At 42.7% G+C, this 22,115-nt stretch overlaps 1 protein-coding gene across 1 annotated transcript in view; it reads left to right on the forward strand.

Moving 5' to 3' along the window:
* The window catches only part of C1H5orf63 (chromosome 1 C5orf63 homolog), a 233,268-nt gene extending 213,318 nt beyond the window's left edge, over positions 1 to 19,950 (forward strand). Inside the window, exon 5 of the mRNA XM_075835975.1 lies at positions 19,871 to 19,950. Within this exon, the coding sequence (XP_075692090.1) occupies positions 19,871 to 19,885 (15 nt within the window). The 3' untranslated portion in view covers positions 19,886 to 19,950. The remainder of the gene's footprint in view (positions 1 to 19,870) is intronic.
* Positions 19,951 to 22,115: the final 2,165 nt, after the last annotated feature.

Genomic DNA, 22,115 nt, shown 5'->3' on the forward strand with positions numbered 1-22,115 from the left:
AGCGTTGTTTGTTGTATCCTAATTTGTCTATGCAAATGGTCTCCTAGTGTTTTCCAGTTCCCAGTGTTCCCCGTACCTGTATCCTGTATCCCGTGCTATCCTGGTCAAGTGCTGTGCTGTATTCCACGGCAGTCCTGCTACTCCACGCCTGACGTCTACCTGCTGCCTAGTCCAAGCCCAGCCTGTCTTTCTACTGTCCGAGCTGCCACAGGTACCCTATATGAACTATAGACTGTGACCAGTGCCCTGTTGGCTAGCTGCCATACCGTCAAGGCGGTACGGCCCAGTGGATCTACGAACCCGACATGACCGTATGACGACTAGAGGGCTCTACTTTCCGCTCTGGGTCATATTTATGTGAATGTTATGGTTGCTGCTACTTAAAAGTGTTGTTTTGGCACAAACATTGATGGCATATCAATAAGTGGGAGCCTGACCGCGGTGACCCCCACTGATTGTTAGAATAAAGTGGCAGCGGAGCTTAAAAAGTGCAGTACTACTTGGTTCTCTTTCAGCTTCACTCAGCTTTTACCGGAGTCCCGTTTGGCCACTGAGTATAACTACCGATCATGTGGCCTCCGGAAAAAGCTGATGCATAGCTGACAGGAGGAAAAAGTGGCATGATGCTTTTCTAGCACCACGACCACTTCGTTCTAGTGATCAGTCACAGTTTGCCCCTCGCCAGTCGGACATGATGGCATATACTATCAATATGCCATCAATGTTTGTGCTGAGACAACCCCTTTAACAATAAGCAAGCAATGTACTCTTCTGTTACTGTAAATTTGTATCCATACATCATACTCAACTCTAATACTCTGCAAGGTATCTTCATTTTAATATTTATGAGTATTAAATTATGGTTACCATCTGTATTCCATTTGCAACCAAACAATTAATATAGTAATCCTCTTTGCTGTAACATTAGTAGGTCTTTTCAGAGAAGGTTATTGCTGTTCAAAATCAAGCAGCTTTATTGATTGGTGAAGAGTTATAGTTACGCCATAGTCTCAGACGTCTTGTAAATCAAGACATTCTTCCACAGATAAAATTACAGCTCGCAGGTCTCACGAATTTGACAGCTACTCAGGTACACTTTGCCAGATTAGCGTAAACCGTAAAGAAAAATCAATACATTCTAAGTGTGAAGATTAATGATAAAAAACTAATTTGCATTTAGTCTAAATAGTTAACATATGAGAAAAAGTAAATATTAACCCCTTAAGGCCGCAGCCTAGTTTTGGCCTTAAGGCTCAGAGCCCATTTTTCAAATCTGACATATTTCACTTTATGTGGTAATAACGTCGGAATGCTTAAATCTATCCAAGCGATTCTGAGATTGTTTTCTCGTGACACATTGGGCTTCATGTTCGTGGTAAAATTTGGTCGATATATTCAGTGTTTATTGGTGAAAAATGGCAAAATTTAGAGAAAATTTTGAAAAAATATAATTTTTCAGAATTTAAATGCATCTGCTTGTAAAACAGACGGTTATACCACCCAAAATAGTTACTAGTTCACATTTCCCATATGTCTACTTTAGATTGGCATCGTTTTTTGAACATTCTTTTATTTTTCTTGGACGTTACAAGGCTTAGAACATAAACAGCAATTTCTCATATTTTTAAGAAAATTTCAAAAGCCTTTTTTTTAAGGTACTTCTTGATTTCTGAAGTGGCTTTGAGGGGCCTATGTATTAGAAACCCTGATAAAACACCCCATTTTAAAAACTAGACCCCTCAAAGTATTCAAAACAGCATTTAGAAAGTTTTTTAACCCTTCAGGCATTTCATAGGAATTAAAGCAAAGTGGAGGTGAAATTTGCAAATTTCATTTTTCTTGCTGAATTTCAATTTTATTCAATTTTTTTTCTGTAACACACAATGTTTTACCAGAGAAACACTACTAAATATGTATTGTCCAGATTCTGCAGTTTTTAGAAATGTCCCACATGTGGCTCTACTGCGCTCATGGAATAAAACACAAGCCCTAGAAGCAAAGAAGCACCTAGTGCATTTTGAGGCCTCTTTTTGTATTAGAATATATTTTAGGCAGCATGCCAGGTTTGAAAAGGTGTTGAGGTGTTGCCAAAACAGTAGGAATCCCCCAATAGTGACCGCATTTTGGAAACTACACCCCTCAAGGAATTCATTTATGGTTGTTGTTACCATTTTGACCGCACAGTTTTTTCACAGCACGTATTTGAATTGGGCTGTGAAATGAAAAAAAATTCATTTTTTCCAATAAAATGTCATTTGTGATCAAAATTTCTTATTTTCACAGGGAACAAAATACCCCATTGTGTTCCCCAATTTGTCCTTAGTGCGGCAATACCCCATTTGTGGTGATAAACTGCTGTTTGGGCCCATGGGAGGGCTCAGAAGGAAAGGAGCGCTATGTGTTTGTTGGAGTGCAGATTTTGCTGGATTGGTTTTCGGGTGCCATATCGCATTTGCAGAGCCTCGGAGGTATCAAAGCAATGGAAACCCACCAGAAGTGACCCCATTTTGGAAACTACACCCCTTAAGGAATTCATTTATGGGTAATGTGACCATTTAGACACCATAGTTTCTTCACAGAACTTATTTGAATTGGGCTGGGAATTAAAACAAAATTATTTTTTTCAAATAATATGTAGTTTTGGCTGAAAATTTCTTATTTTCACATGAAACGAAATACCCCATTCTGTTGCGCAATTTGTCCTGAGTGCAGCAATACCCCATTTGTGGTGATAAACTGCCGTTTGGGCCCATGGGAGGGCTCAGAAGGAAAGGACCACCATTTGGCCTACTGGGGATTTTCTGGTGTGAAGTCATGTATGCAGAAGCCCCTGAGGTACCAGTACAGTTGAAACCCGCAAGAAGTGACCCCGTTTTAAAAACTACACCCTTAAGGCATTCATCTAGAGGTGTAGTGAGCAATTTGACCGGAGACCTACACCCCATAAACTGTAATCTGGGTTCTCCCGGGTATGGCAATACCCTACATGTGGCTGTTATCAGCTGCCTGGGCACACAGCAGGGCCCAGAGGGGAAAGACGAGGGGGGATAAGCTGTGCGGAGTGCATCAGGGTAAGTAAAATTGGGGTAAATTATAAACCAAGGGATGTATGATAAATTTTAAAACACTCATACAGAGCTGTGGTTATTCGGGACACGTGTCACATTGATATATTGTGTCATCCCTTATCGCCCTCTTATAGCAGACTTTGCACCTCTTTTGACTTTTTCCCTTCTTGCCAGTTTGGGGAACGTCTCCTGGAAAGTGTTGCCGCCCTGGTACGATGCGTGTGGCCCCGCTTCCAGAAGTACTGGGTGCCCCCCCTTCTTGGTCCCTAAAGATTAGGTTCTTGATAATCACCTCTTGAAATTCCAGGAAAGTTCCCCTCTGGCCTGCACATCGATGTAGCACATACACATTGTACAATGCCATCTGTATGATGTGCACGGCCAGCTTCTTATACCACACTGCATGGCGCTGTAGGGCTTCAGGACTTGATCTGACAAGTCCATCCCTCCCATGTACCTATTGTAGTCCAGGATGCAGTCTAGTTTTGGGGTGGCCTTTCCTTCATATATCCTAAATCTGTAGGTATACCCTGATGCACTCTCGCACAGCTTATACATCTTCACGCCATACCTTGCCTTCTTACCCGGCAGGTACTCGCGGAATTGAACCCTCCCTTTAAAATGTACCAGGGACTCATCATTAGAAATACACTTCTCGGGTGTGTATGCTTGGGAAAACCGGGCACTGAAACGGTCTAATAGGGGTCTCCGTTTATACAAACGGTCAAAACTGGGGTCATCTCGGGGTGGGCACGGCTCATTATCAGTATAATGTAAGAAGCAAAGTATTGCCTAATTTATTTATTTTTTTAGGTTACAGTTCAGTTCTGAAGTTGCTTTGAGGGGCCCATATATTAGAAACCCCTATCAAACACCCCATTTTAGAAACTAGACCCCTCAAAGTATTTACAACAGCAGCACCGGCCTCCGAAGCAAAGGAGGACCTAGTGGATTTTGAGGCCTCTTTTTTATTAGGCCCATGTCCGGTTTGAAGATGTCTTGTGGTGCCAAAACATTGGAAACACCCCTAAAGTGACCCCAATTTGGAAACTAGACCCCTTGAGGAATTCATTGTAGTTTTCTTGGGGTGCATGCAGCTTTTTGATCAGTTTTTATTCTATTTTTAGGTGGCGTGGTGACTAAAAAACAGCAATTCTACTATTGTTTTTTTATTCTATTTTTTTTACAGCGTTCACCGTGCGCTATAAATGACATATTCACTTTATTCTGCGGGGCGATACGATTACGGCGATACCATATGTTTATAGTTTTTTTATGTCTTATGGCGTTTGCACAATAAAATACGTTTTGTAAAAAATCATTCACTTTTTGTGTTACCTTATTCTAAGCGCCAGAACTTTTTTATTTTTCAATCAATAAAGCCGTGCGAGGACTTATTTTTTGCGTAACGAACTTTAGTTTCGATCAGTACCATTTTTAGGTACATGCGGCTTTTTGATCTCTCTTTATTCCATTTTTTGGGAGGTGAAGTGACCAAACAATTGTGATTGTCGTACGGTTTATTATTATTTTCTTTTACGGCGTTCACCGTGCGGGATAAATAACGAAATTATTTTGTAGTTCAGGCCGTTACGGACACGGCGATACCAATTATGTATAGTTTATTTGTTTGTTTATATATTTTTATTAATAATAAATGACTGATAAGGTAAAAAGGGGGATTTTTACTTTTAATACTTTTAAAACTTTTATTTTCTTATTTTTACACATCTTTTTTTAACTTTTTTTTTAACTTTATTACTTTGTCCCACTAGGGGACTTGAGGGCAGGAGGCCCTGATCGCAATTCTAATACACTGCACTACATGCGTAGTGCAGTGTATTAGAATTGCGATCAGGGCCTCCTGCCCTCAAGCATAGTGGGTGCTGACTTTGGCCGTTACTCCCGAGACTTACTATTAGGTCATGGAGTGCGAACGATACAGCTGCCATGACCTAATAGTACGTCCAGGAGCGGGAAGGGGTTAAATATGTGCCTGTAAATATTAAGTGTGTCTCAGAAGCATAAATATTAGATCCCTGTCCAAAAGAAATGAATCTACCAGCAAGCAATGTGTTTATAAGTACCCTGGCACCGTTAACATGTTGATCACGGTAAAGATATCAAGATGCCTTATGAAGAAAAAAGTTACTGCTGTCGATGTTGCAAAGCTGCTTCCATAACATCTTATTTTTTCCTGGGGTCTGCGTTTACATCTAGGCAATACTGTCCTTTTGGTATATGTTTAGGTGGTAGAAGTCAGCACGACTAAAAGTATTAATAAAGCGTAGTTAATCAGGTTTTTCAATATAATGGCATCCCACAAATAAGTATGAAGTTGTCGACACGTATAATTGTAGGATATACAGTTGCATTCATAAGGGCCATATGTTCCCCACATACATTGGGAGCATTTCTCAACATATATGCAAAACATAGAGGATAAATAAGGTGTGAACAAAGTCTAATATTAAACCAAATAGTTAATATAATACGCCATTGCAGAAAGAGTCTCCATGGTGGTACGCAAAGTAGTCACCTGTCAGGTGGAAGGTCCAGGTATTACATGGAGGTCCAAGTGCTTCAAGTTAGACCTCTGATCAGAAACCATTCAGTTTATCAAATATGCAGAAACAGGACATTTGGAATAGATTTGTCAGCACTGTACATGGACAGCCTTGTATACTAAAATATTAACATTTATACAGGAGTAAATAGGTTTCCTACAGCTTCCTAAACCCCCATACTCTTGCTCTTCCCCTGTACAAAGGTCACATCACTTTAGAATCTATTTGGGGGGATCTGTTTTTACACTGCGACTTGAGTACTACTTCATGTACTTTGGTTTGCCTGTGGACCAACAGTAACCAATCCTCTTTTTCCAAAGTTGTAATAAAAGAGGTTTGGCATGGTGTAACACTACCACTAATCTAGTCCACCTGTCCTCTTATTGTCACGATCTGTGGGTATGTGGACCCACTGGGCCGTACCGCCGTAGCGGGATAGCAGCTGGCCAACAGAGTACCAAGTCAATATACACCGTGTTCCAAATTATTATGCACATTGGATTTAAGTGTCATAAATTTAATTATTAGTTTTTCAATGAAACTCATGGATGGTATTGTGTCTTAGGGCTCTTTGGATCATTGTAATTAATCTCAGACACCTGTGATAATTAGTTTGCCAGGTGTGCCCAATCAAAGGAAAACTACTTAAGAAGGACGTTCCACATTATTAAGCAGGCCACAGGTTTCAAGCAATATGGGAAAGAAAAAGGATCTCTCTTCTGCCGAAAAGCGTGAAATAGTGCAATACCTTGGACAAGGTATGAAAACATTGGATATTTCAAGAAAACGTAAGCGTGATTATCGTACTGTGAAAAGATTTGTGGCTGATTCAGAGCACAGACGGGTTCGGTCAGATAAAGGCATAATGAGGAAGGTTTCTGCCAGACAAATTAATAGGATTAGGAGAGCAGCTGCTAAAATGCCATTGCAACGCAGCAAACAGGTATTTGAAGCCGATGGTGCCTCTGGAGTCCCGCGAACCTCAAGGTGTAGGATCCTCCAGAGGTTTGCAAGTGTGCATAAAGCTATTATTCGGCCACAACTAAACAATGCTCACAAGCAGAAACGGTTGCAGTGGGCTCAGAAATACATGAAGACTAATTTTCAGACTGTGTTGTTTACTGATGAGTGCCGTGCAACCCTGGATGGTCCAGATGGATGGAATAGCGGATGGTTGGTGAATGGCCACCATGTCCCAACAAGGCTGCGACGTCCGCAGGGAGGTGGCGGAGTCATGTTTTCGGCTGGAATCATGGGGAGAGAGCAGGTTGGCCCTTTTAGGGTCCCTGACGGTGTGAAAATGACCTTTGCAAAGTACGTAGAGTTTATGACTGACCACTTTCTTCCGTGGTACAAAAAAAAAGAACCGTGCCTTCCGTAGCAAAATGATCTTCATGCATGACAATGCACCATCTCATGCTGCAAAGAATACCTCTGTGTCATTGGCTGCTATGGGCATAAAAAGGAGAGAAACTCATGGTGTGGCCCCCATGTTCCCCTGACCTCAACCCTATTGAGAACCTTTGGAGCATCGTCAAGCAAAATATCTATGAGGGTGGGAGGCAGTTCACATCAAAACAGAAGCTCTGGGAGGCTATTCTAACATCCTGCAAAGATATTCAAGCAGAAACTGTCCAAATACTCACAAATTCAATGGATGCAAGAATTGTGAAGGTGATATCAAAGAAGGGGTCCTATGTTAACATGTAACTTGGCCTGCTAAGTTTTTTTTGATTGAAAGAGCTTTTGATTTCTGTAAATATGACCTCCTGATGCTGCAAATTCAACAAATTACCATTTTAGTTCTCTTTACAACCTTTAAAATGTTTTGATCTCTGTTGTGCATAATAATTTGAAACCGTGCATTTCGAGTTTTTTACTTCTAAAAAAACATCTGTTATCATTAGGAGATTTGTTCAATAAAATTTGCATTATAATCCAACGGTTGATAGCTTGAAGATTATACGGACTGTCATTTGCATTGACTATTTAGGAAAATCAGCGAAAAATAACATTTGCATAATAATTTGGAATGCGGTGTATAAATAATCCAAGCACAACGGTACCTGTAGTGGTTTATACAGTAGCAACGGCTAGGCACATATGGGACCTTGACAGCAGACGTGGTGTAACACAGCAGGCGGAACTGGTAGCACTACACAACTCCAACAGGTTCAAGGCACAGGAATAAATAGCACGGGATACAAGGTACAAGTAGCAGGGAACGGGTAACATCGGGAACAGGATAACACTAAGGGACCATTTGCAAGACTAACATGGGAATACTAACAATGCTCAGGCAATGAGCAAAGGGGCAGGGCCTTTCTTATAGTCCAGGGTGTTCATTGGACTAATTACTAATGTTTTGCATGTGCCCTTTAAGGCCAGGCGTGAGCGGGCGCGCGCACCCTACGGGACACAGCAGAGTGGAGGGGAAGTGAGCGGTGCCGTCTCCTGGGGAGAAAATGCGAGCCAGCGCTCACCAGACCATGGCTGCAGCCGTCGAGGGGTGAGTAATCCCGATGGTCCGCGGCCATGGATGTTACACTTAGTATGTGGGTTTGATAACCCCAGATTAACCCGTTCTCTACAGGGATGTTCTATGAGGTCTGCACATCAATGGAGAACCTTTCAAGACTGCAAAGGGTCACCATCTTTCTTTTCTTTTTCAAAGTTTCTTTTACAGGCCCTACTTCAAGTTTCAGCTGTACTCCATGCTGATAAGAATCCTGCTGTCTCATCCATCGTGTCCTCCCTACATAAATCTCAACAATTACAAAACTGTCACTTCTCCCCCTTAGCTAACACTCTAACATCTGTCCCTCAATCCTTGCATTCAATCATTTGGTAAAACATGGTAGCTCCATTTTAGAATATTTTTTTTCTACCTTACGTTACTAACACTACCTAACACTTGCTGTGCACGCGTGAGCGGCAGGACAAATATTCTTATCTTGATGCGGCAACTGCCTGCTGTTCAGGATGAGCATACTCGACCAGCGTCATCAACTGGGCAAATAAATGTAGCGAATGATTCAAATGTGGGTATATTATTCTTACTGCAGTAAATAATTTGACATTAATCTTTGGCAAATCTAAATTTGTTTTCCGGTTATAGAAATTGGTATTATTTTTGGAAAATCTCAAAGGGAAAAAATCAGTACACTTATCTTTTTTTTTTAAATTCGGTTTATTTATAAGATTTAGATGGAAACAAATACGTCGCCAAACAATCCAACATGGATAACCAAGCATTATACATCTCTACAGTTCAGACATAGTTTCACAGTATATAGGCAAAGAATAAGGATAACATAATAGCATAACATAATAGCAAGTGTCAACATGCATCTGCACAGTCGCTCAGCCAGTAGTGTCAGAGATAGCACACCAGGAGGCCCATATCCTGTCAAATTTTTTAGGACATTTACGATGTTGGTACAAAACTTTCTCGTGTGGTAGTATACCATTAACCAGAGACTTCCACTGAATCAGAGTAGGGACTACAGTCGCCCTCCACATCTTGAGGAATAAAGGCCCCCATTACCCTAGAAATATATAGCAACACCTCACCCCAAAAGGATGCAATATATGGACATGTCCAGATCATATGCCAAAAATCTGCGGCATCCTGGTGACATCTCAGGCATTGAGTGGACGGGATTACTCTCATTCTGTGCAGACGAGTCGTTGTTAAATAAGCACGGTGAGTGATATATAACTGCATGAGCCTATTATTAGCTGCCGGTGAGACCAGAAGATGAGAAGATAGCATATTCTCCCAATTGTCATCAGAGATTAGGGGAAGAACCCCCAACCATCCCGCTTTAGCATACGGAATACGCTTGGAACATGTTTTCTGCACCAGAGATGTATAAAGACAGGACATTCGCCAAAGTCTGCCTCCATTAGGAAACATACCAATGATCTCAAGTGTTTGCAAAGCATGTTGAGGATATCCTGGAAATTGCATAGTGAGGGCATGTCGGATCTGCAGATACCTGTAAAAGGAGTGGGGGGAAATCTCATTGCCCTCAAATGTTTGATGTGAGTGACACCAAGGCCCTCCCAGAATTCAGCACCTTCAAGCTGATGCAATTCACGGAGCATGGGGTTGTGCCATAAGGGCCAAGATACATGGGATCCTGTAATATCATATAACTTCTTAAGTGTGGTCTACACCTGTTTCGCCACTTGATGTAGTGGAGTCAGTATGAGCCCTGGTGTTGGAGCTCCCCCCTCAAGGTATACAAGCAGGTCCGACACGCCCGACTCTCCCCCCAGAAAACATTCATCTCCAGCATAAGTCTCCATTGACAATCAGGGACTCAAATACCCCAGCTGAGAGGCCACATAGTACAAAAATAAGTTGGGAAGGGCCATACCCCCCAGCTCTTTAGGGCGTTTCAACAATTCTAAATCAAGTTTAACTCTGGACCCCGTCCAAAGAAAGGATGTCAGTGGACTATCCAATGTGGCAAAAAAGAATCTTGGAATGGGAGTCCATGTATGCTGGAAAGTATACAGAAGCTTAGGTAAAATCAGCATCTTGACTAAGTGGACCTGCCCAGCAAGAGACAGGGGTAGTTTACGCCACATTACAGTTTTTTTTATTTCGAACCCATCCAATAAAAGGGGTGTGTAACGTCCGTGGTCGCTGACCATGAACACCTTCCATCCACGCCCTTCTCCCCAGAGATGTCTGCACATACGGCCGTCCTGTTCCACAGTGACCACCAGGGTGTGCTCTCGCGAGCTGAGTCCAGACTTAAGGAGCCAAAGCGCACACAGGTGGGAGATTGAGCTGATTGCTCCCAGAGCAGCCTGGGCTATAAGAAGGGTAGTGCCCCTCCCTGCAATGCCTGAGACTTTTTGTCTACCCTAGTCTGTCTAAGCAAATGGTCTCCTAGTGTTTCCTAGTTCCCAGTGTTTCCCGTTCCTGCCACCTGTAACCTGTATCCCGTGCTATCCTGGTCAAGTACCGTGTTGAGCTGAAGTCGTGCTGTGCTGTGTACCACGCCTGTCCTGCTACACCACGCCTGGAGCCTGCCTGCTGCCTAGTCCCAGCCGAGCCTGTCTTGCTACTGTCTGAGCTACCACAAGTACACTATACAAACTATAGACTGTGACCCGTGTCCTGTTGGCCAGCTGCCATACCGTCAAGGTGGTACGGTCCAACATCAGATCAGCAGCATACAATGCAAGCTGTGAGGCAGTCCCCCTGCAGGTGAGCCCAAGGACCTCCCCAGAGGATCTAAGACTAATGGCCAGCATCTCAATGGCTAGCGCAAACAGCGCCGGAGATAGGGGGCAGCCCTGCCTAGTTCACCTAAATAGAGAAAAGGTGCCCGACAGACACCCATTAGTAAGTACATTGGCGGTAGGCGAACTATAGAGGAGCTGTACCCACCTACAGAACGCACTCCCGAAACCAAACTTTTCCATGCAGGCCCATAGGAACTCCCATTCCAAAGAATCAAAGGCCTTGGCTGCATCAAGGGAAACCAAGACTCTATCACCAACTGAATCATGCACTATATAATTATCTATATGGACTTTCCTAACATTGATAGAGGCAAACTTGGTAGGCATAAAGCCTGTTTGGTCGCAGTGTATTATATCTAGGATATCCTTGTTCAAACGTAGGGCCCGGACTTTATCTAAAATTTTGCAGTCCGTATTAATGAGGGAGATCGGCCGATATGACCCGCTTTCCCCACTATCATTATCAGGTTTGGGAGTAACAACTATGGTTGCGTCATACAGTGAGGGATGGAGACAACCATTCAGAATCCCCGCATTATAGGTGGCAAGGAGGCACAAGTATCTCCTGATAGCGGGCATAAACATCCGGAGGAAGGCCATCAGGACCTGGTGCCTTCCCAGAGGGAAGGAGGGAGATAGCCTTTGCAATCTCTTCTACAGTAAGGGGGGCATCAAAGGCTTCAATTTGTACAGAAGTAAGGGACGGGCATATAAGGGGTTGTAAATATGCCTTAATGGCGTTAGGAGATACATTAAGGGTCGAGGTATAAAGATTAGAGTAAAACTGCCGAAACACCTCAGATATGGCAGACAGTACACTTATCTTTAGTTAATACTTCCCGATTACTCCCATTCTTCCAACATGAAATTATTTTAGCAATCTGCTTTACATGACAATTTATAATAATTTAAGTAAAGTTCTAAAAGGCGAGTTACTATATAAGCTTTTAAAAATAGCAACTGTGTATTAGTTTTGTACACCATCTCATTCATTACTTATCATTTAGGGCCTGTTCACATCAGCGTTGCTTTCCCTTGAGGGGTTCCGTCAGAGCTATCCATCGGGGGAACCCCCCAGCGAATCTTAGCTCCCGTTTGCATCACCATTGATCTCAATGGTGACGGAAACTTTGCTAATGGTTTCCGTTTATCACCGTTATGAAAGGGATCCGTTGTTTTGACAGAATCAATAGCGCAGTCGCAAAGGTTCCGTCACCATTGAGATCAATGTTGATGCAAATGGAAGCTAGAGTTTCCGTTTGCCTTTCCGCTGAGGGGTTTCCCGACAGAAAGCCCAGACGTTACCCGTCAACGGAAAGCAACGGTAATGTGAACACAGCCTTAGACATATTTACTTGTTTCCCTTTCTGCATTTTAGCACCTTGCGTATAAATTGTGTTTGATATTAGATCGCATACCTCATTTTGTGTTATACAAAGAATTTCATATAGGAATTTCCTTTTATTTTATTGGATAGTGCAGTTCATATTCCAGAAAGTACTGTACTGTATATCTTCTATTTAGCATATTTACCTTAATACGATAAGAGGTCCCTTGGCTTTTTGAACTTGCGTGCTTTCATTTCTACCCAGAATATGAGCAGAGGCTGCAGAGCACAGAAAAGAAATGTGATACTATAAAACATTTGTCAGTGTGAGTAGATCATACTAACACTGTCTCCGCAAGGTATTGTACTCCAGCTAAAACAAAAATGTGTCTATTACCTGAAAATATATTCATTGTGTGGGACACCCTATAAATCATGTCACTCTTTAATTTCAGCTTGGGTATCTCTTCAAGGTGTCAGAGAAATTAGCCAAGTCAACTAGTCTGCAAAGAGCCACAGCTTCATAAACATCCAGGGGATTGGGTACCATCTGTGAAATGGATGGCCATTCATATGAACAGACATTATCTCATCTTTTATTGTTGCGGCATTACTGTGCTCACCAAATGAGCTGTTCTGCTTGTTCTGTGTGACTGATTTATAGCTTAAGCAGAGCTAGAATTAATAATTTTGAAGGGTATTCTTCCACGCAATCCATATCATTGTCAGGACATATAAATATACCCATGTGTTGCCAAGGAGCTTTCAGTCTGATATTAATGTGTATCTCCAGGACAAGGAAACGTCTGTATGCAGTAGATATTTGTATAGTATTTGTGATGACTCTCTAGACATCCTTACTATTGAAACCCAACCTCTTACCATCTGTGGCCTCAAGTATTCTGAAACACTTCATGTTATGCTGCGCCACATCAATTCCTAATGAGATCCGAGCTAGATCCATGTATTTGCTTTCAGCATGTACAAGCTTCCTATTTTCTGTTATTACCATCATGTTATTGTTATATCTGTATCATTCCTATCAAATTAAAATGGTTATTATAGACACATTTGAACAGCTAACCTAGGTGACATTTTAGAGGGGATGTTAAAAAAAAAAGTGCATAATAACAAAAGCATATGAAGGCTGAAAACAAGTCTCTCAGCTCTCTCTATCGGTAACAATTCCTCCCAACTCCCCCATATACTACACATGAACGCGTGTCTCCGCCCGATCCTACTTTTCCCAACATCTATCCATACCTCCCAACTTTCAAGTATCACAAAGAGGAATAACCAATGCAATTTTTTTTATTTTAAGCCATGACTCTAAGCCCACCCAATCCCCGCCCATAGATACCCAGTTCAGCCCAGACAGTATCATGCTCCCATAGTCCCTCCCACACAGTATAATACAAAATAGCTGCCCCCACATAGTATAATGCCCTCTAGCTGCCACCATACAATATACTGCCCCATAGATGCACCCATACAGTATAATGCCCACACAGATGCCCCCATGCAGTATAATGCTCATACAGATGCCCCCATGCAGTATAATGCCCATACAAATTCCCCCATACAGTATGCCCCCATAGCTGCCCCATACAGTATAATGCTCCCTTAGCTGCCCCTAGTGCCAGTGCCCTTGTAGATAGTGCCACAGTTCTCATGTAGATAGTGCCCATGTACATAGCGCGACAGTGTCCTCTGTACATAGTGCCCCTATATAGTGCCACATTGTCCATGTAAATAGCGCCACCCCACCCCCCTGTAGATAGCGCCATTGGGACTCCCTCTAAGAGTGGAATCCCCAGCCAGAGCATAGGCCAGGGATTCCACTCCTAGAATGAAGCCCTGATGTCACTGTCCATATTTGTACAGTGACGTCAGTGGCTACTCCAGTAGCAGTGTCTAATCCCCGTTGCAGACTCTGGCCAGGGATTCCACTCCAGGAGGAGCCCCTGACATCAATGTCCATATATGGACAGTGACCTCAGGGGTTTCCTCTAGGAGCAGAATCCCCAGCCTGATCATCAACAATGGGGATTCCGCTTAACAAGTAGCCACTGACGTCACTGTCCAACATAAGTAACATAAAGGGCTTCCCCGAGCACAGCTGTTAAAGTAGCGCTGTACCCATGGAGTCCTCAGCAAGCCAAGGAACTCCCTCTTCTCCTCCGCTATGAACTAATTCTGAAGCAGGGAGCTGATGGTTCCCTGCTTCAGAATTGGGTTCAACTGTATCTGCGTATCTGCGCCTTGAGTACGCAGATACATTTGACAGCGGGACATGCCTTTGGCCACCCGAGACAGTGGGAAACTGCCCGGAATCCGGGACTGTCCCGCTGAATCCGGGATGCTAGGGAGTTGTGATCTATCGTCGGGGGAGAGTTGAGACATCCCTGTAACACTGGTGGTAGCTGCCGTTCCTGCTGGCGGTCCCTGACTCGCTGTCTTGCATTTTCAGCCTGCCTCTCCTTCTGCTCAGGGTCTGCCTTTCCCTAAGGTGCGCGTCTGGCCGACTCTTAAAGGGCCAGTGTGCGCAATTCAAAATTCCCCAAACCAATCTCTGTTACTTCTGGACTATATAAGGCACCTCCTCAGATCATCTGGTGCCTTTGTTGCAATCTAGTTGTGTCCTGCAAAGGTTCCTGTTTGTATCCTGATTCCAGTCTGCACCTGCTATCTGTTATCAGCCTGTATCCAGCTATTCGCTACCAACTTGTGTCCAGCTATCCGCTACAACCTGTATCAAGCTGTCCGCTACCAGCCTGCATCCAGTTGCCCGCTGCCAGTCTGCATTCTGCTACCTGTTTATATCCTGTTACACATCATCAGTCTGCATCCTGTTGTTTGCTGCCAGTCTGTATCCAACTATCTGATACGAGACTGTGGCTTCCTACCTTTTACAAACTGTGTCTTCTAATCCTCACCCATCTGCCAAGGCATCATGTGCCAGTGCCTGTACCCTTGGTGTGCTACATCATTGTATCCTGGTTCGCTGGGCCAGCTGCTACTCCCACCGAGTGCACCTCAAGAGGTAGGTACCTGGTAGTCTCTCCACAACGAAGTCCAGATCCCCTTACAGGGGTTAAAGGATGAAGACCTAAGTAAAACTGGTGGAGTAGCACCAGGGGCGTAGTTAAAGGCTCATGGGCCCCGATGCAAAGGTTTTTCTTGGGCCCTCCCCCCAAACTTCTCATGGCCGATGGCCCGCAGCTTTCAGCTGCATCACTGGGCCTCCTAAGTGATCCAACAATGCAGCACTAAGGACTTGAAACATCAGGGGGAATAGCCCCAATACATTTGTTTCCCCCCCCCCAAAAAAAAATGTGTGCATGTATGAATATGTGCGTATATATGAGACAGCATATCTATAACACTACGACCCTATAGCTATGGATAGGCTTAGATACAGCGGCTCAGCAGACAGTAGCACACATTATAGGATTAGATACAGTGGCTCAACAGACAGTATCACACATGATAGGATTAGACACAGTGACTCCGCAGACAGTATCACACATGATAGGTTTAGATATAGGGCCCATAAAAATATTTTTTCTATGTCTTTGTATTTGTTTAAACTTTATAACTACCACCTTAGTAATAGCTGCTGGCTGATTGACAATGCCCATTATTAAGGGGGGGACTTAATGTTAGACATGAAGAGGTTAACACTAATCCCTATTATTACACAGGTACCCGCCGCCACCAGGGGTACCAGGAAGAGCCGGGTACGATCCAGTACCCGACCATCTGTAGTGACGGAGGGGTACTGGGGCGGCTGCAGGCTGGTATTATTAGGCTGGGAAAGGCCAAAAACTGTGACCCTTCCCACCCTGGTAATGCTAGGCTGCTGCTGCTGCTATGTTGTATCTGGCTGGTTATAAAAATGGGGGAACCCCACATCGTGCTGTCCAATTATTTATAAAAAAAATGACGTGGAGTCCCCCCCATTTTCATAACCAGCCAGATACAACACAGCAGCAGCAGGCTAGCATTACCAGGGTGGAAAGGGCCACTGTTTTTGGCCTTTCCCAGCCTAATACTACCAGCCTGCGGCCGCCCCAGTGCCTGATCATCACTACAGATGGTCGCGTACTGGATCACACCCAGCTTTTCCTGGAACCCCTGGTGGCGGTGGGTACAGGCTAACACTAAGCCCCACCTTAGTAATGGACGCTGTTAATCTGTCAGCGGCCATTAGTAAGGTGGTAGTGATAAAGTAAAAAAAAACTACAAAGACATAGAAAAATTGAGTTATTGAAATAAAAAACACCACACACAACCCTCATTAACCATTTTATTGAGAATAAAAAAGCCGTCATCTAAGTAGTCCTCGAATCCGACGTAGTCCAACAACCGAACCTGTAAAAAAAAACAAAAAACATTCGTAAGGGCCTGTTCACATCACCGCTGCCCTTCCGTTGATGGGTTCCGTCGGGTTAACCCCTCAAAAGAAAGGCAAACTGAAACCTCCACTTCCGTTTCCCTCACCATTGATCTCAATGGTTTGCGGAAACGTTGCTACAGATTTCCGCTTGTCACCGTTGTGGCAGGATTCCGTTGTTTTGCATTGTCGACTGCGCTATTGATTACGCCAAAACCCGTTCATAATGGTGACAAATGGAAACCATTAGCAAAGTTTCCATTACCATTGAGATCAATGGTGATGCAAACGGAAGCTAAGGTTTCCGTTTGCCTTTCCGTTGAGGGGTTAATCCGACAGAAACCCTCAACAGAAGGGCAGCGGTGATGTGAACAGGGCCTTAGATACAGGGCCCATGTGCATGTGTGATACTGTTTGTTGGACCCTGTATCTAAGCCTAAGGTAGGCTTAGATACAGGGTCCAGCAGACAGTAATCTTTTGCTGTATAAGTTGGGGCCCTGTATCTAAGCCTAACACATGGTAGGCTTTAAAGGTTGTCCAGTCCCTAAACATTGATGGCCTATCCTCAGGATAGGCCATCAATAGCTGATGGGTCGGGGTCAGACTCCTGGGACCCCCACCAATCAGCTGTCTTGAAGGGGGTGCAGAGCGTGTACGAGCGCTGCTTCCCCTTCATTTCCCTCACTTGCTCACACTGCGAATCACTGACACATCTGTGTTGGCTCATCTGTAATCATGTTTTCAGTACGGGACAGTTGTCCGGCAGCGAGGCAGGGACTCCTAGCGTCGTACATAAGTATGACGCTAGGAGCCCGGCTCCCTGCACTGTGTTCGGTCCGGTACTTGCGGCCGAAATACGACCGTCAATTACGGACGTAATTAGTGTGTGTGCACATACCCTTAGTTTTGTTGTCAATTGGTTCCAGCTCTTTAATATTGACTATTAACACATATTTCACATGTTTCAGGCTTTCTTCACACAAGTGCTATTCTAGTCAGCCTTATCGTGGCAGGATAGAATTCCTTTACTGATACATTTTGCATCAGTTATGGAACCTATTGCCCAATTATTATAATTTTTTTACAAAAAACAATAGTGCAGAATGCCTCAAACTAAAGTTTTCCAGACATTTACATTGCATTGACCCTGTTTTATTCACTAGTGTAACGTGCAATGTGTCATGCTATTATCATTGTCTGTTGTTCACTGTTACCCTGACTACAGTTTACCTACATTTAATAACATAAATTAGTAACAAAAAACTAAATATTTCTGAAACCATAATAATAAAAAAATAAAAACATTCATATCTTGGGCAAATAGTTTAAAATGTACATTAGGTTATGGAGGATGCCTGGCTGGTAGCCCCCATAATAAACTGATCACAGCAACAGGTAGAATATCTTTTCTTCTGTGTGTATATTTACTGCATAATCTTGTTTGTACATTGGAGATATCCCCCTTTAGGCAGTTACAATGGAGTGTATTTTCTGGTAAAATGAGTCATAGAACATACTGTGAGTTTCTGTGCAGTTCATATATTGAAGATACAAGCGAGAATAATGTATGCAATTCTGTCTTTCTCAAGACATTGCAGAAGTGTGATGTATGGCGTGTACACAACACCTGCCTTTCCTAACACTCATTATGTACAAATTGTACTTGATTACAAAATATGTTTTCTTCCTAGTTATCAATTCAGAGTACGTTATGAGAGGGCTTCTCAATCTTTTTATACTGGGGCCTTACCAGCCAGCACATGGAAATAGCTGGTGTCACGAAGGGTCTGTGGACCCACTGGCCGTACCGCCTTGGCGGTAAGACAGCTGGCCAACAGGGAGCAGGTGAATGTCTATAGGTACCTGTGGCAGCTCAGACAGCAGCAGGGCAGGCTCGGCTGGGACTAGTTAGCAGGCGGACATCAGGCGAGGTGGAGCAGGTCAGACGTGGATGCAGCACAGCATGACTTTGGCACAGCTCAGTGCTAGACCAGGGATGTATGGTTTGCTAGGAAGAGGAACTGGAAACCGGTATAGGTACAGGGACGGGAACTGGAACAGGAAACACACTAGGAGGCCATCACATAGACAAACTAGGGAACACAACAATGCTCAGGCATAGAACTGGGGGGCTTGACCCCTCTTATAGTCCAGGGCACTCACGGGTCAAAGTTCATCAACATGGTCCGGTGCGTGCGCTGCCCCTTTAAGAGCGGGCACGAGCGTGTGCGTGCACCCTATGGGATCCGGTTGAGGTTTGTGGACGTGAGCGCTGGTGTCTCCTGTGGAGGAGTCTGGGGCCAGCGCTTGCCGACTCGTGGCTGCCGCTGTCAGGGGGAGGTTGGAGCTGACAGCCCACAGCCACGGACATTACAGCTGGGCCTTACTATTGGTCGAAGTCCATGACAAACTTTTTAAAAATTACCACAATTAATCTTACCCAAGGACAATATTAAAATAAACACAACAGTGGGCAGTTATGTTGCTAAACCAGAGATTGCACAAAAACACATTATCACTTCTGTCAAAACTGCTTCCCAAGCTGCACCTCACCAACAACTGGGAGCGCCTTAAGTGCTGCTTCATAGAGGATACAATATCCAACCTCCAAACTACTCTGCTAGCCTAAATATTTATTTTAACGGTGATCTCACCTTTCCATTATTCCTGTCTAAAGCTGCCCATACTGTACACAATGTAATTTTTATCTCAATTAGATGATTGGGCCAAGAATTAGACCATGTAGGTGAGGCTGTTGAATGATTTTGATGATCAGATCACTTATGTTCCCAAAATGTTTTGGAAAAAAACCAAAAGAAAATTATTAGATTCAAAAATTGTTCTTTCACTGTAATTGTGGCTATTGGAATATTTAAAAAAAAAAAAAGGGTTAAAGTTTTCATCTGGAGAAGAGGTTGAAGCCATCCTCTATTCACAGTACAGTGATGTGTGTTCTACAGGATGTAATCATTTCAGTTGAGTAGTCAGTCATATTGTTAGATTAATGAAGATATAAATGCGTGTGATTGTACGTTGGCTGTGGAGCTGACGTTAATTAAGTCCACAAATATCTTTATCTTTACACTGTTGTCTATTCTTGTGGAAAGAAATAACTGTCAGTGTCATCTTATAACCTGAAAGGAATTAGTTTTTTCCCCCAAAAACCACTCAATGCTGTTTTATACAAGAATTTATTACATCTATGTATGAATATATAATAGATGGAACTATTTTTTTTTATTGCAGCAAGAAAACTACTGACTTAAATGACAAAGGAGCAAGATGCCTCAAGAGACCTAAGGAGCAGTGTAAAAGGAAAGCTGGGAGACCGGTATACAAAATATTTATCTAACCTGAAGGGAATTGTATGAGATTACAATATTGTCTCATTTTTTGCAGAAACACCGCCATACTTGTCTCTGCTAGTCACTTAAAGGGGTTATGTGGGGGCCAAAAAGTATTAGCAGTGTACTTACTGTAGTATGTGAGTACACTCGCTAATATACATTCCGGTCCCCCATCACACTGATTCTGAGATTTTCATCGATTTTTATAGCATTGCCGAGGGACAAGAAGTCTAGTTGCACAACCTTCTTTGATGACAATATGACTCTTCGTCACATGACCGACCCTGCTGTACTCTATGTATTCACTGTACTACTGCTCCTGCTTGTACATGGAGTACAATGAGGTCAGTCACATGAAAAAGGCTGTGAAGGAAGTCAAAGAAGGCTGTGCCCTTAGACTACAGGTCCCCCGGCAGCGCTATAAAAATTTATGAAAATCTCATAATCAGCACGACGGGGGACTGGAATGTATATTAGCGAGTGTATTCACATACTGCAGTGACTACACTGCTAATAATTTTTAGTCCCCACATAATCCTTTTAAAAATGGCTGAGCTGCAATACCAGCCTAACACACTGACAGGAGTGGCCCTTGCAGCATGGGAGCTGAGAATTTTACCAGTAACAATTTTAGAAAGCTTTTTATTTTCCAATTTCTTACAGATTTCTGACGTTTTGGGAAATGTCTAAATTTCAGACAACCCATTTAAGGTTATTATAAGAGCCTATACTAGCAGAATTTTGCCACATATGGATGACACAAGTCGTGTAAAGTGTTGATATTGTCATGAAAAACCACATCATAAGATATTGCCATGTGTTGTCTTATTGATCTTCTAACCTCAAGTCATACTAATAAGAGTTTAAATGATGGAGCAGCTGGACATATACGTATATGTTGACTGACTACAACGCTGCTTGACAAGATGTCAGTTGTAGGGATATATATATATATATATATATATATATATAGGCAATTAGAAAATGTTCTGCATAGTTATTTTGTTATTTTGAGGTATAGAACATTTATTTTGCCACTAAAGTCCATTGAGAAGACGGCAAATTTTAATTCATTATTCAATAATTAAAGATATTTCCATTTCTGCGGATTTCTGTAAATGTGCACTTTCTGCAGGCAGGCAGATAAAGGGTGACTGCAAGCTTCTGGAAGATGGCACTTTCCACTTATAATATATTACAAAGCTTGATATGTTTACATGTTCTACTGATTTATGCAAAAAATAATAATTTTTATAACAATAAGCATGCTTTAACCATATCACTGTTAACATGTTCTAGTTCCAAATCCCACTGTCAAAGTCTAGTTCCAAATTTCAATTAACTATAATAATAATAATAATATTAAAGTGTAACTAAACGTTCAACAAACTTCTGACATGTCATAGTGACAAGACAGAAGTTTGGATTGGTGGGGGTCCAAGCACTGAGACCCCCACCAATCGCTAGAACGAAGCGTCAGAAGTTCTCATGTGAGTTCTTAGCCGTTTTGTTTCTGTTCGGCTTTTTCTGGAAATCAATGTAGCGGTTTACGGACTCAATATAAAGTCTATGAGCCCGTACTCCGCTACATCGGCTTTCCGGAAAATGCTGAACAGAAACGAAGCAGCTAAGCACTTCAGCTGCTTCATTTTAACGATTGGTGGGGGTCTCAGTGCTCGGACCCCCACCAATCAAAACTTCATGTCAGAAGTTTGTTGAACGTTTAGTTACCCTTTAATCTTTATTTATATAGAAGCAACAATAAATTGTATGATAACAATATCATAGAACAGGAAGAATTTGTAGGGCAATTTAATCATTACAAATTAAAAGCTTATGTGGTGATTGAAAAAGAAAAGTTATAGTAAATCTGAATATTCTGATATTCTTCTGATCTCTAGATCTCACAACCACTTCCTCTACTAACATATCCCCCCTGGATCCCAGCTGTTTAGTAGATAAATGAACTGTCAGTTCATGTGTTTGTGACAGATTACCTGATATTATATGAATATTTGGACGTGCTCTTATGCTAATTACTGTGATTCATCGTCTTTACTTGTATTTAGACAAATAATGAAAGCTCAAACTATAAGGGATAGTTCACACGGCGAATCTTACTTTGCAGGTCCCGCGGCAAAACC

The sequence above is a fragment of the Rhinoderma darwinii genome, chromosome 1 (genome assembly GCF_050947455.1).
Source record: "Rhinoderma darwinii isolate aRhiDar2 chromosome 1, aRhiDar2.hap1, whole genome shotgun sequence".
Taxonomy (NCBI): domain Eukaryota; kingdom Metazoa; phylum Chordata; class Amphibia; order Anura; family Rhinodermatidae; genus Rhinoderma; species Rhinoderma darwinii.